The sequence below is a fragment of the Notamacropus eugenii genome, chromosome 3 (genome assembly GCF_028372415.1).
Source record: "Notamacropus eugenii isolate mMacEug1 chromosome 3, mMacEug1.pri_v2, whole genome shotgun sequence".
NCBI lineage: Eukaryota > Metazoa > Chordata > Mammalia > Diprotodontia > Macropodidae > Notamacropus > Notamacropus eugenii.
Genome location: NC_092874.1, coordinates 424,067,347 through 424,091,046, shown reverse-complemented (window position 1 = coordinate 424,091,046; position 23,700 = coordinate 424,067,347). Strand labels below are relative to the sequence as shown.

The following is a 23,700-nucleotide window of genomic DNA, read 5'->3' as shown; positions in this document are numbered from 1 at the left end:
AGAAGAACCAGCCAAGTTCCCTGACCAGCTGGCTTACAATTTAAATAAGCTACTAGACATAAATTCTCACTCAAGGCTAATAGGAGCGAGAACTGCAAAATTCACAGCAAAATTTAATGTCAACAGATACGAATAAATTTGACATAATACCACGTATTTGCATCAGTCAAAAGGGTAGAGCTAAAAAGAATGCCTGGATCCCACTCTCACTGCCAGGCAATTAAACAATCTATCAAAGAATTAACAAGCATTTATTAAGTGCCTACTGTGTGCTCCATGGTGCATGCTGGAGATACAAAGACAAAAGTCAATCCTTTCCTTCAGAGTGCCCCACATTCTACAGGGAGGGACAACAGGTCATCAAACAAGATAAACACAAGATAATTTGGGGGCAGAAGTCACTAGTAGCTGTTTGGGGTGAGGGGAGTAGATCAAGGAAAGGTCTCATGCAGAAGGCAGCCCTTAAGCTGAGCATTACAGGAAACTAGGGATTCTAAGAAGTGGAAATGAGGAGGGAGTGCATTTCAGGCATGAGGAATAGCCTACGCAAAGGCCTGGAGATAGGAGATGGAGTGCTATGCATTAGAATGACAAGAAAGCTAGTGTGGCTGGATTGTAGATTTGCATGAAGGGCAGGAATGCATAATAATGCTGCAAAAACTGGTAGGAGCCAGGCACGATGGGCATTAAGAGGCCCCCGAAGGAATTTGTCTTTATCCTAAAGTCCGTAGGGAGCCACTGGACTTTATTGAGTAGACTGAGAGGATTTTGCACGGTCAGACACACACCTCAAGGAAAACACTAGTGAAGATACATGAAGGACAGATTACAGATTGGAGAGTGGAGAGACTTGAGACAAGGGCAGCCTACTGCAATAATCAGGTGAGAGGTGATAAGTGTGGCAGACACATGATTAGTGGGAAGGGGACAGAAACTAGTGGTGTTGTGAAGGCAAAATAAACCAGATTTGACAACAGAGTAGATCTACAGAGTCAAGGATGAGGAGTCATGGATGACTCTACTTTTGAGGACTTGGGGGACTAGATAACCTTGGACAAAAAAAGGGAATTCAGAAAATGGGGTGAGTTTGGGGGGAAAATTATGAAGTTTAGCTTTGGAAATATTGAGTTTGAGAAGCTTACAGAAAATTCCATTTGAAATATCTGACAAGTACATGGAGATGCTCAACTGTAGCTCAAAAGAGAGATGAAGGCTGTAATTCATTAATCCCAGATGAAGGCTGGGATTGATGTATATTGAGATAGTAACTAAACCCACGAAAACTGATGAGATTAACTGAAATAGAGCATAGAATTTACAAATTCTATACCCAGGGCAAAGCCTTGGGTACAACCATCATTAGGGGGTGTGACATGGATGGTGATATGGCAAAACCAACCAAGAATTAGGGTTCCAACTCTCCCGCTTATTCTCCAACATTTATCATCTTCCTGTTTTGTCATGTTAGCCAATCTGATAGGTATGACCTTATCCAAAGGGCTACAAAAATGTGCATATCCTTTGACCCAGCAATACCACTTCTAGGGCTGTATCTCAAAGTGATCATAAAAATGGGAAAAGGTCCCACATGTACAAAAGTATTTATAGCAGCTTTCTTTGTGGTGGCCAAGAACTGGATATTGAGGAGATGCCTATCAATTGGGGAATGGCTGAACAAGTTGTGGTATATGAAGGTAATGCAATATACTATTGTGCTGTAAGAAATGATAAACAGGAGGACTTCAGAGAGGCCTGGAAAGACTTACATGAATTGCTGCTGAGTGAAATTAGCAGAACCAGGAGAACATTATACACAGTAACAGCCACAGTGTGTGAGGACTGCTTCCAATAGACTTAGCCCTTCATCACAATGCAAGGACCTAAAACATTCCCAAAGGACTCTTGAGGCAAAATGCCATCCACATCCAGAGAAAGAACTACGGAATCAGAACACAGAATGAAGCAGACTATTTTCTTCTGTGTTATGTTTTGTTTCTCTCATGGTTTCTCTCATTCTTTTTCAATTCTTCTATGCAACATGACGAATGTGAAAATACGTTTGATAAGAATGTATGTGCAAAACCCACATAAAGATTTCATGCCGTCTTGGGGAGAAAAGGGAGAGGAAGGGGGAAAAAATTTAAGACTTATGGAGGTGATTGATAAAAACCAATAACAAATAATTTATATAAAAAAAAAAAACAACCAAGAAGCAGTCAGGCAGATAAAGGGAAACCAAAAGGGACCTATGTCACAAAACCAAGAGTGGTAAGAGTATTCAGAATGAGAGTACTACTCAACAGTGTCAAATACTAAAGAAAAGTGAAGGAGGAAAACAGATGAGAAAAAATGTTAGATTTGGCAATTAAGAGACTTTTGGTCTCTTAATTGGAGAAAGCAGTTTTGTTGAGTAAGGATACAATGTCATAAGCATAGAACCACTAACCTTGTCAACCACTCGGACATATAATTCCTGAATATCTGATACGTGGATTTCAGCCTTCGCAGGTGCTGGGAACGCCAAACACAAGTCATGAATCATGAGGGTTAACAGCCCTGGGAATAGTGGATACACCTGAAATGCCAGAAGAAAATCTTATTTTATGTTTTGCATGATTGCATTTGTATAACCATATCAAACTGCTTGCCATCTGAGGGAGGGAGGAGTTGAAGAGGAAGAGAGAAAATCTGGAACTCAAAATTTCTAAAAAAGGAATGTTAAAAACTGTTTTGATGTTACTGGGAAAAAATAAAATATATAAAAAAAGAAAATCTTATTTTTAAAAATGCTACAAGGTTTCCACCTCCACTGAAATACTTTCTCTCTTCTAGCAAGGACTAGTTAACACCTCACTGACCATGGCTATCTCATCCAGCTCAGTCTACTCAGGCAACTTTTGAAGCCAATTTGGAAGCCATGGAGGAAGCAAAACCTGACCCAGATATCATTCTTCCTGTCATTTTCTCTTAACTTCCCTATCATGAGAGATTCCATAAAAAAGAATACTTAGTGGGGTTAGCCCTAGGCATCACCATAATCATCAGAGATCAACATCATAATTATGGCTAACATTTATATAGAAGCTTGGTGGTGCCATAGTGCACAAGACACTGGGCCTGGAATAAGGAAGACCTAAGTTCAAATCCATCCTCAGACCTTACTAGCTGTGTGACCCTAGGCAAGTCACTTAACCTTTGTTTGCCTCAGTTTCCTCAGCTGTAAAATGGGGATGATAATAGCACCTACAATACAGGGCTGTTGTGAAGATCAAGGAGCAATATACGTCAATAAGCAGTTTACAAAGGCTCATTACCTTTCCTCTTCTTTTTCTTTTATAGATTGTACAGATTTCTAAGTATATATGAATACATAACACAGATATATGTATACATACATATTCCTTTGATCCTCACAACAATGAAAAGTAGTTATTTTTATCCCTATTTTGTAGATGAAGGTTCTGAGGTTGTGAAAAGGTTAAGTGACTTGTCTAGGGTCACACAGATAGTAAGTATCTGAGGCAGGATTTGAATTCAGGTCTTCTTGACTCCAAATCTGACACTCTAACTACTGTACCATCTAACTGCCTCATTAATAGCAGAGGTAGAACTCATACTTGAATAGTACTTTACATTTTACAATGTTCTATGTTATTTCATCCTCATAACAACCCTGTGAAGTAAGTAGCCTAAGTACTATTACACCCATTTTATACATGAGGAAACCTAAGTTTAGAGAAAAAACAGGGATGGGATCCAGAAAAAGTATGGCAGTAAATTTTGATGGGAAAAGTAGGGTTTAGGGCCTCCAGAAAAGACAGATCATGGCAGCTATTGCAGCGAGTCACTATAGATGGCTGAGAGACAAACATAAAGTCCTTGGGGGCATGAACTGGATTAGACTGGAAGAGGTCATATAAAAATGAGGATGGAGGGGCCAGCCATGACAAACCCAGCTACTTCATCATTTTCCCATGGGTCAGCCTTGATACCAAAATTGGCCTATGGATAAGGCCAAGTGTCTCTAGCTATGCCAGGCAGCCTTCATAGCCTTTAGAGGAACTGCTCAAGGTGGAAATATGTATACCCCACTGAAGAAGCCATTGCTTCCCTTCTTTTTCCCCTCCCCCAGATTAAGTTCATTTCTCCAGGCATCTTTGAATGTTCTCTAATTAGAAGAAATAAGTAGGGATTTTCTTCTATTTACACTAGAATTACAACCCAAGAGGTTGCAGTGTTGTGGCTGATGAATCTTGCAACATTTACCTACTTGATAAATGCTTGTTCTTACACACTGTGTGATCAGCTACCTAGCACCATGTAGATGATTTTGTGTGACTCCCTGATACCTTTGGGAAAATAGGTGTCCTGTAATCCATGACCTTGATCACTGAAGCGCCACATCAAACTGTGCCAACCATATAAAACTTTCCTATTATGAAATGCTAATATTGTCTAAAATAACAATTATTTTAGAGTTAGAAGGGACCTCAGCTAACCCACTGGACATTTTATTTGCTTAATAACTTGTTTTTAATATCACCTCCATTTTTTAATATATCTCTCTCCCTTTCCTTGCTCAAAGAGGCATCGCTTATAATAAAGAGCTAAAATAGAAAAAAAACTCATTTCAGCAGTTGATACATGAACTGAGTCTGCATCATCATACCAATATCATATCCAATGTTTCATACCCACAGTACCCTAACTCTGCAAATAGAGGTGAGAAGAGTATTCTCATATCTCTTCTTTGGGACCAAGCTTGTCCAGTCAATTTTAAAAGATGTATAAACTGATGGGTGTTGTCCAAAGTTAGAAGATTACCTAGTCTAACCCCAATCTGAAGCATGAATCTCTTCTGTGACATTGTTGCAAAATACTTCTCCATCCTCTACTCAGTTATCCCCAGTGATGGATAATCCTTTCCATTTTTGGACAGTTCCCATTGCTGGGAAAGTCTGCTGCTGTTGTTTTAATAACAAGCCAAAGTCCACCTTTGTAACTGCTACCCATCCGTTCTGGCTCTCCTCTTTGGGGTCAAGCTATCCTTCTTCCATACAGTCTTTAAAAGAACTGCATTACTACTAAATGCCCAAGCCAACACCAGAATACAGGTCTGATTCATAATCTACCAGCCTCTCATTTCCAAATTCTCTCACTTAAGAAACCCCTTTATCTTGGGGAGCTTAAATAAAGTCACTCCAGACGTCCAAAAAATGGACTAGCTGACCTCTAGATCTGTGAATTTATAAGTTGAGATTTCTTTACAGGCAAATTCCAGTACTCTCAGCACCATGTATGACTTCTTTTGAGACAGCTGCACATTTTGCTCTGAGGTCCTCCTTTTCACCTTAAGGTCCTGGCTTAGAAAGCTGCCTCCTGTAACAGATAGCTCACTGTCACTCTGGAGAAGAGATCCTCAATGGAAGGTCAATAGGCTGAGGGTACAGCAGGAAGTGCTTTATAAAAATATGCCAATAATGGGAAGATCCAGTGTCAACAGTCAATCTAAGGTATTAGCATGGCCATCGGACAAGACGGAAGTGCAGTTGACTCAATAATGCAGCCGGGTGAATGGTGCTTGAATCATTTCACATAATGGTTTAAAATATATGAGGAAAGGTCCCCTACTGTGTATCACAAGAAATAATGAGATCCCTGTAATGTGAGCCTTCACCACGGCAACCCAATATTAAATGTAGACTAAGAAGCCAGGTCCAACTGCCATTAGGTTTCTGAATTGTCCAAGGGAAATTCACCAGGGACTATTACATTTCTGAAAGAGAATTTCTTTAAAAGAATTACCCCCCAAAAAAGGGCTGAATGATTCCACTAAAAATATTATTTGAGAACCCAATTCCTGAGACATTGCAAAAGCTGCCACATCACTAATTCAGTCAGATGCAGAAATGCTCACTGGAACATGCCGAAATTACCAAGATACACAAGTGAGCTAAAATGCCAACAGGCCCATGTGGAAGAAGGAAGGAGGTGTTCATTTTCAGGGGAGCAGCTATGTAAATTTTAAATGGAGACACAAAATGAAAAGCACAAGTTGCTGCTCCTCCTAGATAGCGCAGCAATTGCTTGGCAAAGGGATTTCAAACCATCTTTCTACAAGCAGGAGCAAGAAGATGGGTGTTTTATGCTCGTTTATTTTTTTTTTTCTAATTTACAGCAGAATTTTAATCTGGGGAAAAAGTCATCGTTCCGAATGAATTCTAATTTCTAAGTGTTGAAGGTACCATCTGAGAATGTCTGTGAAGACTAAGCCTGAGGGAAAATCCTGTCAGCTCTTCATGGAAGATGCATGCATTATTGCCGTTTAATAACGCTGTATCCAACAGGCAAAGTGAAGTGTAGAGCTGAGGAGATGCTGATTAAAATGGAGATGGTGAGGCCATCGTTCCTGTTCTAACCCCAATGCCTTCACCCCACTATTAGGGTTCTACCCAAATTATCTCAGCTTCCATTTCCCTGGCACAGTGTAACACTTCCTACTTGCCCCATGCTATTCAGCATTTGTAGGCAAATTGGGAAGCTCCCGTTTCTTCACCTATAAAATACTGTAAATGTCACTGAAGCAATCAGCTTGCATTTTCCGTATTATTGCTGAACTCCTTCGGTGTTCTTATAAATCTTGTATGATAGCACCAGAGCTCCAGTGCAGATAAAAGTCTAGCTCTGACGTCACTACTTAGCAGTCCTCAGAAGTCCGTGGGGGATAATACCAGGAACGGCTTCTGCTTCTAGTCTGGTGGGCAATCCACCGCCTGGGGCTCCCAGGGTTGTGCTTATATGAAAATAACCCCGAGCCAGAAAGGTCTGGGCACTGGCATGAACAACAGCTCATCAAGCACCCTGGAAATGCTGAGGTTTCTCTGGGTGGGTACTAAGATTAAAGCTAAGTTATTATGCATAATTACTCAACAACTACACAACTTTCAGCTTTCGAGGCTTTTTTTCTTAAAAACACCACCACTAGAAAGAAATCCCTTTTGTAAAGAAAACCTAGACTTGAATGAGCTATAAATTTTCTTCAGCAAGTCAACAATAAGGATAGGGACTGTGATTTCATTAGTATAGGAAACTCCTGACCAATGTTGGTTGGCACCTTCTCAGCAAAATACAGACTTTAAAGAGTAGCAGAAAGTGCTGATTGATTCAGTGCTTTCCAAGGGTCACAGAGCCAATATGGGTCAGAAGCAGGTCTTCCCAAATGTGAAGCCAGCTCTCTACCCACTATACCATGCTGCCTTTGACAAAATAATAAGATATTAACAATATAATCACTGATGCTGCTGAAGGCAATGATGACAAAGAAGGGCAATCCCAGATACCAAGCATGGCACAGTAGGAAAAGCAATGGACTGAGAAAACCTGCATTCAAATTCTAGCTCCGCCATCAACTAGACTTTGTTTGTGACTCAGATTTTGCTTCACCAGGCCTTAGTTTTTTGTGTTTTGTTTTTTTCCAATGAGTCCCTTTCCAGTTTAAATATTCTGTATTCTATGATTCTTATCCAGCTCTGACATTCCATTTTCTAGGGTTCCTTTCTGGTTTTGATCTTCTGTATTCTAAGGCAAAAGTGTCAAACTCACAGTGTGCCAAAACAGATTAAAATGTAATTGGGAAATGTTTAACAAAAATTAAAAAAAACACAATATAACATAGATAATATTAATTTGTGGTTTTCTAAGTCCACATGAAACCTGATGAAATTCATATCTATTTGAGATGACACTACTGAAAATTTAAGATACTCTTAATTTTCTCTTTGCTCTTCTAAGGTGTCTTTTTTTTTTTGAGGGGGGTTGTTATTTTTAAAATTCTGCTATTCTATATTACTAGGTTTCTTTCATTTTTGACCCTGTGTTTGAGGGTGCCTTTCCCATTCTGATATTCTGAGTCCTAAGGTCCCTCCCAGTTCTGATATTCTGTATCATATGGTCTTTTCCCACTGTAACATTCTATGTAACATTCTATGTCTTTTCTACTTTTGATGATGTATGATTCATTAAATTTTTCTAGTCTCCCAAAAGAGTTTTAGTATTTTCACTAGTTGGGAATTTCTCTTACAGCAGTAAAGAATTCTGAATAACCTCTTCCACACATGCACAAAAAGATCTTTAACAACTTTTGTATAGCTTCTTTTCAATTGCTTCTTACATGTAGAAGGTGCTTAGGCTAATTCTTTCCTTTCTCAGAGAAAAGTAACTTAGACAAGGCTATAATGCTAATTAAACATGGCAAAGCTGAGACTTAGACTCGGGTCTCTTGACTCTTTATACCATACTACGTTGCTTCAGAAGTCTAAAGAGAATCACAAGTCATTCATGGGTTTTGGGTATAAGCTGGTAGGTAGTAAGAGCGACATTTTCTTCTAACTAACTGAAGAGTTGTTGTAGGCATTTTTGTCTCTGTGATTAAGGGAAATGAGAACACTGTTAATTAGCTCCTGAAAATGTCAAGAAAATGTGTAAGCTACCTTCAAAAACAACCCAGAAAAGAAGCTGTTAGGACTTGTGACAGATTATCAACACCATGTGGGAAAAAAATACATCCCTTACTCCGTGGAAGTGGCAAAAGCCATCTAACAGAATTTCCATGTTCGATTGTACTACCTGGTGTGAAGATCTACCTTCTTCTAATGCAGCCTTATGGTTATATGTGACACAGCCAGTCACTGGTGAGAGGCAATGGATGAGAGATTAAACATGGAGACAAAAGGGACACAGAGGTCAGGGATTACAGCAATGTGTGATACATTGTATTCTGCCAATGTATTCCCTGTCAAGGTATTCATTAAGAGGGAAACGGACCTTAGTAGAATGGGATCTCATTGACCAATTGCTTAAAAGTGCCAAATCTTTTCTGGGGGCAGGTGATAGGATGGTGGTAATTTGTTATTTTGGAGTTAAAGGATAGTATATTCACATGTATGAGATTAGCAACATGGTATTTGAAGAAACTAGGATCATCAAGGAAAAAGGAACCCAGTCAGGTTCTGGTCTCACCTGAGGATAATCCTGTTTTTATGCTCTGCTAAGTTTGATTGTTCCTGACTAGCCCCAAATGGACAGGAGGAAGTCCCTTTTGTAGTTTCCTCTCTCCTGTCTCTCTCTTATCCTAACCCTAAGCACAGATGCCTGTACTTTCATCTTACTTTACCTAGAAAGAGAAGGTATTTAAGAATTATTTCACTAGTATTTATAGCCTTACAGAAAGTAAGGTTAGAGAGAGGAATATATTGGGAGGAGAAAGGGAGAAATAGAATGGGGCAAATTATCTCTCACATAAAAGAGGCAAGAAAAAGTTTTTTCAATGGAGGGAAAGAGGAGGAAGGTGAGAGAGAAAAAATGAACCTTGCTCTCATCACATTTGGCTTAAGGAAGGAATAACATGAACACTCAATTTCCTATGAAAACCTATTTAAACTACAGGAAAGTAGGGGAGAAGAGGATGAGTGGGGTGTGGGGGGATGACAGAAGGGAGGGCAAATGAGAGAAGGGAGTAATTAGAAAACACTTTGGGAGGGATAAGGTCAAAAAAGAGAATATAATAAATGGGGGCCAGAATAGGATAGAGGGAAATATAGTTAGTCTTTCACAACATGACTTTTATGGAAGTCTTTTGCATAACTACAAGTGTATAACATATATCGAATTGCTTGCCTTCTCAGTGGTGATGGGTGGGGAGGGAGGAAGGGAGAAAAGTTGGACCTCAGAGTTTTAAAAATGAATGTTAAAAATTGTTTTTACATACAACTGGGAAATAAGATATACGGGTAATGGGGTATAGAAATCTATCTTGCCCTACAAGAAAATAGGGGAGATGGGGAGAAGGGAAGGGAAGGGTATGATAGAGGGGAGGGCAGACTGGGGAAAGGGGTAATCAGAATGCACACTATCTTGGTGTGGGCGGAGGGAAGAGATGGGGAGAAAATCTGGAACTCAAAATCTTGAGGAAATGAATGTTGAAAACTAAAAATAAATATTTTTTTTTAAAAAAGGAGTAAATTTAAAGCAAACTTAAAGAGTATAGATTCAGTTACAGAGAATAAGAATCTTATATCAGATACCACAAAATGGACTAAATGGACTTCCATAGCTTCTGGTACTAATTGGTCTCATTCCCACTTTACTAGCATCTAGCCTGACCTCCACAAAAAGCCATTAGGATGACTCAGGTGAAAGATACAGGCATACCTCCTCAGTCAGTTAATATTCCATTTAAAAACTGGGGCCCCTCCCTTCAACAACGAGGATTAGTCCTGCCATCAGCAGTCCTCCTTAGCAGCAATGACTGAACCTTTCCCACCAGGCATAACTTCGGAAGGCTTACAACACAACCAAAACATGAGAGGGAGAGGAATAGGGAGAGGGAGAGGGAGGAGGAGGGGGAGGGAGAGAGAGACAGAGACAGAGACCGAGAGAGAAGAGAGAGAGAGAGAGAGAGAGAGAAAGATCCTACTGATGAAAAAGAAAAGAATCTTATCTTTCACAATATGGTAGAAAGAAGTAGCCAGGTGGCACAGTGGATAGAGCACTAGGCTTGGAATGAGTTCAAATCTGGCCTGAGACACTTACTATCTGTGTGACCCTGGGCAAGTCACTTAACCCTGTTTGCCTCAGTTTCTTCCTGTGTAAAAAATGGGTTGGAGAAGGGAATGGCAAACCACTCCAGTATTTTGCCAAGAAAACCCCAAAAGGGGTCACAAAGAGTCAGACATGATTGACAATGACTGAATAACTGGATGACAGAGCGACAGGGTAGGAATGAGGAGACCTGGATTCTACTTGGTCTGTTTGACCTCTGGCGAGTCATAGAACCTCTTAAGAGGTTATGTTCCACTGTCTGTAAAATGGGGATAATAATACTTTCCCAAACCTGGTCAGAGGATTGGTTTATGGATCAAATGACATATAAAAGCATATGTTGAAGTAATTTGAAAAGTTAAAAAGTCTTATACAAATATAAGGGTTTATTATTAAAAAGTACAGGATTATTTGGGTCTTCAAAAGTGTTTTAAGCATACAGTTCTAAAATATTATCAGCCTGGCAGATGCAAACTTCATCATATGTAATGAATCCTACATAATTAATAATAAAAATAGCTTTACATAGCACTTTAAGGTTTATATATCATTTTACATGTGTCTCCCATTTGGTCTCCATAACAACCCTGAGAGGTAGGTGTTATTATTAGCCCCACTTTACAGATGAAGAAACTGAGGCACAGAGAGGTCACATGACTTGCTCAGCTAGTAAGTATCTATGGTAGGATCTGAATTCAGATCTCTCTCCAAGTAAAGAGCTTTATATACTATGCTACCTACTTGCCCAATAGGAGAACTAATTGGTAGTCACCAGGGACATTACTTAAATCTGCAGTACCCAAGGCAAGATTTGAGAACAAATCTCCTTACTCTTTGAAGTTTCCATCAGTGGCAATAAGAAACAACTCTCCAACAAAGATTTCTCTAGCTTCCTCTCCTCACCCTACTTTCTCTGCGAAGCAAGGCTGCCTGGGCAGGTCAAGTCTCTGTTAGTTCCCTCCAGGAAATAGCAAAGCAAAACTTTTCTTTTTCCTTGCAGGTACATAATCAATCATTCCATGGTCATTCTAGAGAAAAATGGGATTTCACTGTTCTTTTCTCTCCTTATAAGACCAGCATTCTAAATATACAAAGTCTGTTTGTATATTTAGATCCAGATCTTATATCAATATCTTCAATGAATCAATGCAATTCTTTGTTGCTTTCACCTTTAGCTAGTTTCCAAGAATCCTGATCAAGGACACCAGATAGCGTTACTCGACAAACACTCACTAGCCAACAAATCCAGTTTCACATGTTGTTTATAGAAGTTGATCAGTATACTCCTCTAAGACTGCTCCATGTCTCAGATCTCTCATATATTTGACAAAATTCCTCAGGATCCCAGGTTCCCTCTATAGAGCTAAGAGGCAAGAGTTATACCCAGCCACCCACAAGATGACAAAGCAATTGGAAATCAACCAACCAGCAAACGCTATTGCACTCCAATCATATACTAATTTTTATTACTCACAACAATAATATTAAGTACTTTCCTAACAATCTAAAACTTTATCTTCTTGCTATCTGTATAGATTTTTTTTTTCATCTTAAGGAGAAAGAAAAAATAAGGCACATTTTTAGCTTTCAGATTTAGGACTTATTTTAGCTTTTTCTTTTGATGAGACTAGGTCAGCAAAAAAGGAACTCATTTGCTCAGTGGGAAGAGGAGCTATGGAATGTGTTTTTAAAACAGGAAGACAAAATACTTATCGGAAAGCTCCCCCAGCCTCAGGCTATCCAACCCCCCAACATTTTCTTTTCAACAATGTCCATTTGTTCCAAAGAGCAGAATGAATGTTTTTCTTTACTATGATTTATGGGTGACAGTCACAGAAGGAGCCATTAACAATCAGGATTTGGGCCAATGTTTCCCCATAGAGAAGAGAAAAGGAAAACTGTGACTTCAGCACCATCCATAGGACATGACTGTGGACAATACCCAAAGTAACCTTCTATAGTCAGAAGGAACTGAGTAGCAGACCACAATTTCCCTTCTATTTTTTTTTAATGTCTGTAAGTGAGGGTTTCTGACATAAATGCAGAAATCACAAAATTAATTAAGAGTCATAGCAGTGACACAAGGTTATAGAATTCCAAATCAGGGCAGCAGGGTTCTCACCTCTGCTATGAACTAGCTATATTCTCTTTAAAACAAACAAAAACAAAACAGTCTCGGTATGTACTTCAAGACAAGTCAAAACCATTCTGGGATTCAATTTCCTGATTCGTAAAGTGAAAGGTTTGTATGACAAAAGAAAGCACAACAGACTGGGAATTGGGAGGGAGTCTTAGCTCTGGCACCATCTTGACCTTGGGTGGGTCATTTCCCCACTGTGGCCCTATGTGTCTTCATGGGATGGGACTGGAAGGTCCCCAAGAGCCCTTTCAATTTTAGCATCGTATGACTCTAATACTCGTCTCTCAACTCGCCCATCTAAATGTGCAATCGTCACCATGTAAGAATTAAAACGACTTTATCAGACACTCCTTTCGCTTACCGTAGCAACGCCTCGAGCTTCTTGGTAAGACACTTTGACGATGTTTGTGACGCTTGTGTTGATGAAGAAGTACCCAGAGCCTTCTTTAATGAGGAGTTCAGCCTGTGTGATGAAGACACACGAGAGAGTCAGGAAGAACAGATGGGACTGCCAGTCAGACAGCCTCACTTGTTAGAAAACTCTCTGGTTATTAGCAGGAGGCTGGAGTTTACATCCTTTCATGTGAATACAAGTGGACAGAAGAAAAAGTTGGCTTACCTGAACACCAGGATGGTTATAGATGGTTATATCAGGAGGGGTCACTTTCACATCTTCCACAAGAATCAGCTCAAGGGTTGCTGAGACAGGCATGAAAGGTTCATACTGAAAAGGAGAAAATGACTCATGAACTGCAGAGGGAAACAGCCAGGAAGAAATAGCTTCTAAGTTTTAATGGGGCATGAAATCAGGAATGATAACCAAGTTTTCAGGGCATACTCAGCATGCCAAAGGACAGTTCTATCAACTTGACTTCCAATGGATTGTAGACAGTCATTCCCTAGAGAGCTGCTCAAGGTACCTAAATGCAATGTGGCTCAATGGAAAGGGCATGGGCAATAGAATTGGAGGTCACGAGTTCAACCACGTTGGGTGAGTCATTCTTTGTAGTCATATCTGTAAAATGAGGGGGCTTAAACTAAGTGAACTCTGAGGGTCTTTTGAGCTCCAGATCTAGGATTTTTTGCCTCAATTCTTTTATTTTCTCTCCTGTAGACTCTATATTGATGGTCTAGTAATAGCAATTCACATTACATAGCACTTTGGGGTTTGCAAAGTACTTTCCTTGTAATATTCTTATGAAGTTGTGATGAAGTAGTGTAAATGTTATTTCCTTCAGAGTATAGATGAGGAAACTGAGTTCTACAGAAGCTAAACAACTTGGCCCAAATCACCCAGCTAGTCAGTGTAAGACTTAGAATCAAAACCTAAGCCTTTCTGCGTCCCAAGTTCAGCCCTCTGGGGCATCAAGTTGCCTTTCTTCTTTATGAATGACCTATGACACCCTAAAGATTATGGGTGCTTTGCTGTCTCATACACCTAAATTGAATGAAGGAAAAAAATGCATTAAATGATCACTATGTTCCAAGCCCTGTGCTAAGTACTAAAGATGCAAATTGGAAAAATAAACAGTCCTTGTTCTATTGGAGCTAAAAGGAATTCTAAAGCTCAAGTTGTCACTGGAATAGACAATACATAAAAGAAAGTCCAACTTTTGGGCAGACAGAAAAGCCCCAGAAATCTTAAAGGTACTGGGGCAGTACAGGTGGCAAAGTCAAGAGGTCTTTCTGTTATTTAAGTAGTACTATGACAGTGCCAAGGGACTGTAGGGTATAGAGATGGGGCAGATGGGAAGGAAGGTCTGAAATATCTTAAGAAGTAGTGGGAGGACAGATCAAAATTTTGGGGGATCCTCCATATCATCAGAAAGAATGAAATTCATTTAAATTCTGTGAGAAGTCCAGCTGCCAAAGCAAGGGAGAAGAAAAAGGGGCAACATGCTCCCAGGAGCAAGGTTCTTCCTGCCTGGTCATCCAGGGTAGATTCTGGGACAGCCTAGGTCAGGTTCTGAGGCTGCCCAGGGCTGGAGGGCAAGGGGCACAGGGCACTCTCTCTCCCCCACAGTGGAGGCTCTTCCCACCATGACCTCACCTAGGCTTAACCCTGCCATGCACGGTGCATGGGGATGGGTAATAACAGAACTGATGTTTCAGTGGCCAGCCTGGAAGTCTGACCTGTGTTTGTAAGCAGATGCTGTATCTGTTGCCACTGTCTGGCTGTCCCTCTTGAGCTACGATTTCACTCTGGCCAGCTTAACAAAAGGAAAATGCATCTATAAGCTAAGTCAGCCCATGCCTAGGGCTGAACTGAAATCAGACGGCTGACTAGTGAGGTCCGGGCTCCTGGCCTAATGCTGACCGGGCAGTAGAACTGAAAGATAAATGTGCTATGCTCAGCCCCTCTGCTGTCTGCTGGGATGTGGAGGTTAGTGTTGGGATTCGGCCTGCTGTACAGAGCTGCTTGTGAGAGAAATGGACAGACTGGTACCTTTCAAATAAGCAGTTTATTAGTCTGTGGCCAAAGCATGCCCTTGCTCCAAGTCCAACACTCGCTCTCACCTTCCTCTCCATATCCAGGCTTTCATCACTCCCCAGCTGGATGATACATAAGCCTCCAAACTGGTCTTGTTGCCTATAGTTTCCTTTACCCTTAACATCACTACCAGATTCATGTTCCAGTAATACCATGTTCACGTCATTCTCTTTGGTAAAATAATCTACTGGCCCAAAGATAAAATCCACATTCCTTCATCCTAGTATTCAGGATGGTGTCTAAGGATCACCAGCTCCATTCAAGTTTCAATTGGACTGTGATCTTCAACTTCTCCAGATTTCTGCTCCTAGAGTAATGCTAATAGCCCCTGCTCCCCCTCCCCAAAAAGTTCTCTGTCTTCACTCTGGGCAAGTTTCACTTACCCTCTCAAAGCTCTGATCAACTCTTCAGGACTAAGTTACAGAGAAGGTACTGACTTGGATTGGCAGAGGGAGTTTCCTCCCCTGGAGGATCCTTACGCTAATGACCTCACAGCTCCTACCCCTATCCTTCCCATAGTCTCATCAATTGTATTCATGTTGCCTTCACCTAGGAGAATTTAAACTATTTTGGGGGGGAGGGAGGGGAGAGACACACACAGAATTCTAAGCCTCTTGTTTTATTTTTGCTTCTGTATCCCCAATACCAACTAAAGTGTCTAGCATATCGCAGGTACTTAATAAATGCTTATTTAAATGCTTACTGAATGGATTGAAATGTATCTCAGCCCATTCTGGTCTCATTTCTTCTGAGCACACCACCCCCCTCACATGGTCTTCTTTATGTCACCACTAGGTGATATACGTCAGAGAGTGCTAGTCCTGGGGTCAAACAAGACCTCAGTTCAAATCAAACACTTGCTAGATGATACTGGGCAAAGCCCTTTATGTCTGTCTGCCTCAGTTTCCTCCTCTGTAAAGTGGGGATGGTAGTAACACCACCTACCTCCCAGGGCTGTTGTGAGGATAAAACGAGGTCTGTGTCAAATACTTTACAAACCCTAAATACTTTTGTATAATTCTCCTTCTTTGAACTCTTAAAACAAGTTTGTACCAATGATTTGGACATTAAGTCATAAAATGTGCTGCCTTGGGGCTCAACAGTTTGAAAATGCCTCTATGACCAGGCTATAAGGTTCTAGGTTAGAGTTAGTCTTTTTCTTCTTCAGTACCCACTGCTCTTCCCCCATAGTCTCTCCCTATCCCCACGGTGGGGCAGCGGGACATGGATTGTAGCTACTCAATAAAGGAGTGTGTGCATGAGGACACGGCCCCCAGCTACCTTCTTCTAGAGGAGATGTACAGCCAATTCCTAGTGTCTCCCCTCCCCAAATTATCCTGTACTTTTAGGATATATTCCTATATATTTTCTCTATAGACACTAACACACACAGACATACACAGACACAGACACACACACACACACACACACACAGACATACACACACACGTACAGGAATATAAACTTCTTGAATATAACTACAGGCTAAGCCAGCCCATTTTTTGTCTTTGTTTTCTCATCATCTGCTTGGCAAACAGTAGATGCTTAACAAATGTTTGTCGGTTGTTGATTGCTAAGCTGGGATCTGATAGTTTAGGCTGAAGAAAGGCTCAGGTAAGGAAAGTTCCCATAGTTCAGTTCTGTAGGATGAGGCCAAGAATGTCTATATCTCTAATAAGACTTGTTCCAGGATGGTGTAGAATGAACAGAGGATATGGGTCAGATGTCTTACTAGGAAGTGCTGGGCTGGACAGCACTGCTGTCTGGTGACAGTCACAAACATTCTGCCTCTCCTCCAAGAGTGGCTGTGCCAAGCACATGGTGGCTTCCTCTGGGCACAATGTTTGGCAGGGCTCCAGGACCAGAAAGGGAACAAACTGATATACCAGATGCTGCATAGCTGGACAAGATACAAGCCTATCCCCTCAGTGTCCCAGCAGCAAACACCCTCCAGATATAGGACTGGAAGCAGAGGAATGACCTAGCAGCAAAGGATGATGAGCTGGCCCCTCCAACAGATGCTACCCAGTGGGCTTAGCTTACTTTCATGATATTACTTCTTACCTCAAGAACTGATATTGGCCTCCCATTACTCACATGATCAGATCCTCACTCTTGTTTGATATTTAAAGTCCTTCATTATCTGCTCTAATTTTATTTATCTAACTTTATTTTCTACTACTCCCACATAACCCTTGTTCCAGCCAAACTTGTCTTTTTCCATTCCCCCATATACACTACTATCATTTCTCATATTTCTGGTCCATTCTTGGAGGTCTCTTCCCCAACCTCTCTGTCTATCTCAATCCAATGCACCCTTTAGGACCAAACTCAAGAGACTATCTCCACCAAGACTTCTCTCACTCACCCTGGTCAGGCAGAGGTCACTGCAGGTTCAAAGAGACTGGCAGCTTCTTCTAACACACTCCCTTTTCCTCTAACTTTTAACCACATCCTGTTTTACATTGCTATCAGTTTCAAATACATGTATATCTCATTGTGTCGAAAAGACTCCTTTTACACTTTCAAGGTAGCATGGCACAGAGGGTACAATATTGCCTTGGAAGTCAGAAGACCTTGGTTCAAATCTCACCTTCCAGGCTTACCACCTCTGTGACCTTGAGATAGTCACTTCTGGGTGTGTTTCTTCTTCTGTAAAAGGAGGTATATATTTTGGGGAGAGGTATGGGGGTGCAACTAGTTGATTTCTAAGGTTCTTCTCTTTGAGCTCCAGATCTGGGAACCTACAAACTCACTAGTCTGGTTTCCCTCATGGCACCAAGCACAGAAATAAAAACATAGTAGCTGTTTAGTAAATATCTGAGAAACAATCTAAATGAGAGAAAATATTCCCTAGAACTTTTGAAGCTAGGGAAACAAAGATACTGGTTAGGACCCAAATAGAGGGCAAAAAATAAATTCCTTGACCCTTCCTCCCTTCTTCCCACCCCCCACCCTTGAAAAGTACCGGTAGCTGTATTTTGGCTGCATTGAGATGAGAATGATGGTAGCCGGTAGCTGTAGCAGAAATTGCAGTGGTTCCTGATTCATGGTAAACTGAGACAGTTTGCAAGCCTGACATAAGAGAGAAAAAAATACATTACAGAAGAAGTCCCAGGGTAACAATCTTTACCCTCTCCTTAAAAATGAAACCAGTACCATATTCTAGCTATTTGTATCCAAAGAATGGTTTTTTTTTTTAAAAGTCCTTAATCATGGTTTTTTTTAGTACCACCTAAACAAGAGAAAGAATCCTCTAGGTCATGACACTGAACCATGCCTCCATTAAACAGCTCACAACCCGTAGTGGATTCTTACCATGAAGCTTCTTTTGGCCGCTCCCATCATCTTTCAGGATCAATTGCATTGGCAGACTAGGTTCAATGCTGGCCAGAGGAGGCTTAGTGGACTCCCATTTGATGTTCAAGGAACTGAAGTTGTCAAATCGACGGCCTTGTTGATCATAAGCAGCCAAGTCTAGGTCAGGGTTTCGATAATTAGAAACGGGCACCTATGAGAAAAACAACAAATTATTGGCCACATTCTGCATCCTGGCTATACACGTACCAGTCCCTGCTTACAGAGACCAATGCTAATGCTATCTACATCACAGGTTTAGTTGTACCTGATCTGTTTGGCTGCAAAAGGGGCAAATATAGGTGTACCATAAAGGGAAACAACTTCCCAACAATGTGAGCTGTCCAAAAGTGAAATGGGTCGCCCTAGGAAGTAGTGGATACTCCCTTATTGGATGACCACTTGCGGGGGCTGTTACTGAAGAGATTCTTGTTTAAGAATGAATTGGACTAGATGACTTCTGAGGTCTCTTCCAATTCTGACATCCTGTGATCCTCTTATGAATCACATCTCAGACTCTATATTAAACCCAGGACAAACTAGTCATCTTGGAAATGGGAGCTACCAATCACAAGAGGAACCAGGAATGGAGGTGGGAGTGGTTCAAGGTGACAGTCCCATTATGGCCCAATGTTGGAGGTCTTCCTCTATATGTCCAACCCTTCCTCCTTACTGGTCCAGTTACTTTGGTCTCCTCATTGTCCTACCTGTTTCCCACCCCTGTCCAAATTCTATCGATTCTTCAGAATTGGACTATTTTCTGATTCATGATGTCTTCCAAAATTACTTTAGGTCCTTATTACTGAATCACAGAGTTGGAAGGGACCCCCATGACCATCTAGTCCGATTCACTCTTAAACAAGGGTCTTTTCTACAAAGCCCTGATGAGGAGTCATTCAGTTTTCATTTGAAGACCTCCAGGGATGGCAAAGTCACCACTTCCTGTGGGAGCTGATTCTACTTAAAAATATTCGACTTAAAAAATAATTGTTACAAAGTTACAATGAGTAACTGAGTAATCTGACTCTGCAATTACCAGGTAATATTCCTAGTTATATCCTTTGAGGACCAAGAAGAATAAGCCTAATCTCTCTTCCACATGAGAGCCCCACAAATACTTGGAGACTACTTGTCACATCTTTTCTTCTCCAGGTTTAACTGTCTGAGTCCCCTCCATAGTCTCCAATCCTCTTACCAGCTTGGATGTCTTCTTCTAGATGCTCTTTCGTTTATCAATGTCTTCCCTAAAAGATACCACCAAGAATGATCTCTTCTGCCTCTGTCCTCTTTGCCTGCTCCAAATCATTTGATCACATGCTGCCCCATACTATTCTCTAATGATTTCATACTTGGATTTCTTGTCTTTGCCAACCAGACTATAAGCCTTTTGAGAGCAGGGACTGCATCATCTCTTCTCACCTCTCCCCCACAGTGCCTGGCACAATGTGGAACACATAGAAGGTGTTCCATAAAGACATTCTGCTTTATTGATAAGTAGTGAAAAAACAATTCAAAGTGTATGTCTGACTAGTGGCTGGTCAGTAGTATCATCTGTGCCCTACTTATATTCCTAATGTAATGGAAAAAGATTTATCATCTCAAGTCTTTGTTGCACACATGATGCCATGGAAAAAAAGAAAATCAATGACATTAACTTTCTTTTCTATTCACCAAGCATGCATATTTATTCTCCTTAAGAGAGAAGAGTAGCTACTTCCCAGGCAGGTCATGTCTATATCTGCTCAATTCCATATCCTCATTATGCCCTATGCTTAAGACTACACAAGGCCAATCAAAGATAAGAAATTCAACTGTCTAATATGATCAAGTCTCTTCCATCCCAGCATCTCACCCCACCAATTATTTACTTAGAAAATACTTCCTTGGTGACCTCTGGATTCAAGGAAGTATAAATTAAAGTAATATTGCATATAGGGCAGAGGAGAGAATATATCTCTTTTTCTCCCCAAGCACATCTAATGAGATTATAAATTGCAAAAGCAATGCCAGAGCAGCTCAGCGCTACTGATTTAAGATTGATTTATCACATGACACAGTTGTTCTTCACTGGTATACTACTGCCTAGAGATATCTATGACACATCACCACTAGCCCATCAAAGACTGTACACTTAAGTCAGATTGTTTTTCACCTGGGTGAGAGAGTCATTCTATAAACACATGAGAACATGAGAACTGTGAACAGTTCAAGACTGGTGGATATAGGGAACTTTTACCACAAAGGATCTCCTCTGTAGGAGGCTCTATATGACTCCTGGACACACACACCACCCATTACTCTATTTGGATGTGTCTTTGAAACACATCCCCTTCTGAATGTAGGGTCTGGGTAAACAGTACAGCTGAAAATACTAAACCATCTATATTTTACCTTGACTTATATCTCACTGAGCTATTAATCCCTAAGGGAGACAGACTCTAAACAACCAATTCCTAGGACTACAGGGGATAAAACAGCCAAATCCCAGCAGGTGTGATTGTGGTTAATAAATCATGAAGGGGATGGAGAGAGTGAAATGTGACTTCACCAAATCCCAGATGCTAGAACTGTGGGGGCCCCCTTAGAGTCTGGGAAAGGTAAATTTAGATCAAATACAAAGCTGTTCTTTCTACTTTACCCAGCAGGAAGTAAAGTGATGGTACTAGTTATTCCAAGAAATAGCAAATGCCAGCCAGAATAACAATAGCAATAACCATAGAGTCAATCAGCTAACCTTTCTATAGTGCACCAGCTACAAAGCCATTCACAGATATTATCTCCTTTGATCTAAACATCTTCAAAACAAGTACAGATGAATAACAGATCCATAAACTATTAAGAGGAAGTAGATGTAGCCCCTTGTACCTTCCTCCTTCCCTGATTTCCTTCTCTCTCCTTTCCTTTCTTCCTTCCTTCTTTGTTTTCCTCCATCTTTCTTTCCCTCCTTTCTGGAACAGTTCACTTTATTCTTTGTTCTTACAAAATTATTTCTGTGATAACCACAGTTGTTGCCTATGCTCTCTGGATAGATACTCAAACATGGTTGGTCAATTTCCAATATTCAAGACTGGGTGAATACAGTTTCCTTCCCTAGGTCTGCAATTGGACAGCCATAGGTTTTAGAGATGGCATCAAAGATTGTTTTAGAAAAGGTACCCAGTGACAGTACAGCCTCTAGCAGAAGTACAGCGATAATCAATTCCAACCATTATTAGTAGCTTCTGAGGTCTAGAAGCTAAGACAATACTAGTACCTCTAGGGGCAGGAATCAGACATGCCAGAACTGATCTCTAATGCCCAGGAACCTTGCTGAGCACTATGTGAGGCATGCACCAGTCTTGTCTCACAGGAACGATAGACACCTTGGTCAGGATGATAGCACCACAAACAACTGCAGCCACTTCCTTGGAATACTTGACACCCAAGTCAACATGGTCATTATATACACATACATGTACATGGATATGGATATGGATGTGTGTGTATATAGTCCCCAATGGCTACAACAACCTTGAATCTGCTTTGTCAACCAGATCTAGTCTATTTCTGAAGAGGCATAATCTTTAGAAGCTCTCTCCCCCATACAATCCATCCTCCACTCAGCTCTCAAACAGACTGTCCTAAAGCACAGTTTACCATCTCTATCACCTCTAGAATCAAATATAAAACCTTGCATTTGGCATTCAAAGCCCTTCATAACCCAACCCTTTCTTACCTTTCCTGACCTCTTCCCCCTTGCCCCTCTGTCACTACACTCTTAGCACCTCATCTTTCATTGAGGGCCCCAGACTCCTTGATGGAAGAGAGAAAAGATAGATTTCCTCCAAGGACTTGATCTTCATATCCTGAACTAGACAGCCTAGTATGATGACACTCCTTATCTTTGGTCTTTCCTGTCCAGGTCTTACTGCCTTGACCTCAGCCCCCATTTCCAAAGCCAGTGCAGAAGCCACCTCTGCCTCTAACCTCCAGGGTGTCCCCCACCTCCTCCTGAAGCAACAGTGTCATTTGTCATATTGTGTTTACTAGAAATAGAAGCCAGCTATGCCTTTCTACAAAGCACTTTTGTTAGAGATATAATTGTGGATTGGATGAAACATGAGGCTGACTAAAGATGTCAGTACTGAGGTGACAAGAGTGACTTAGACTTAAAAACAACTGGGTGGCAGTGAGAATACTGGTGTGTGTGTGTGTGTGTGTGTGTGTGTGTGTGTGTGTGTGTGTGTGTGTGTGTGTCTGTGTAGATCTGTGTATAACTCTGTCTTTTGGAAGGAAGAACAAATTTTCTCTCTATGAAACACAACCCTTTGGGGACACTCCTGAGGAGGTGGAATACATTAGGAGAAATTCAGAGTCAATAATGTGGGATACACATTTCTGAGCCTCAAATTTGCAGATGAAAAGTGCTTAACTCAGTAGTGTTTTATAAAATTGTTTCTGCAAGGGTTCGAACATTCTGGGAAGAAAGGTCTGAGCTTAATGTCAGCCTAATTCATATTGTTTGGTCTAACTGGATCAGACAATTGGATTTCAATTTTCTGTTCCTCATTACAGTATGACTCCCTCTGCCCCTACCAATATCTTCCTGATTGACTGACTTTATTCCTCACTAGATCCCAATTTCTTCCATCCTCCCTCTGCTTTTATTCCCCTTTCTTCTTCCTGGGATCAGAATGAAAGTCATAATTGCTGGCTGAATCAGAGCTCTGATATCTTTGTTTTCTGAGAAAAAACTCATATGCTTTCTCTTGACCTCAGTTTCCCCATTAGGAAATTGCGACTAGTCAGCCTCAAATCTCCTTTCTAGTTCTGACTTTCCAAGATTTTATGAATACAATGGCTGACCTCCCCACCTTATTGATTTTCTACTTTTTGGCCACAAGCTTGGTCCACAGATACCTAGCATTTGTAACCCTATCTGTTGACACTTAGAAATGAGCTTCCAGATTCCTTAGTCTAGGAACATGATTTGTTCCTGGGTAAGCAGGAATGATCTGTTCGAAAAATACTGTTCATAAACTCTACATAAAATCATCAGTATTTCTATATGATACCAACAAAAATGAGTAGCAAGAGAGAGAAAGAGAAATTTCATTTAAAATAAATATAGACA

At 40.8% G+C, this 23,700-nt stretch overlaps 1 protein-coding gene across 2 annotated transcripts in view; it reads right to left on the bottom strand.

Moving 5' to 3' along the window:
- The window catches only part of NUP210 (nucleoporin 210), a 164,980-nt gene that overhangs the window by 48,473 nt on the left and 92,807 nt on the right, over positions 1-23,700 (bottom strand). For both annotated transcript variants that reach the window (XM_072598255.1, XM_072598256.1), the window contains exons 17-21: positions 18,549-18,741; positions 18,199-18,305; positions 13,359-13,463; positions 13,101-13,202; positions 2,447-2,575 (exon numbers count right to left, since the gene is read on the bottom strand). In XM_072598255.1, coding sequence (XP_072454356.1) covers positions 2,447-2,575; positions 13,101-13,202; positions 13,359-13,463; positions 18,199-18,305; positions 18,549-18,741 — 636 coding nt within the window. The remainder of the gene's footprint in view (positions 1-2,446; positions 2,576-13,100; positions 13,203-13,358; positions 13,464-18,198; positions 18,306-18,548; positions 18,742-23,700) is intronic.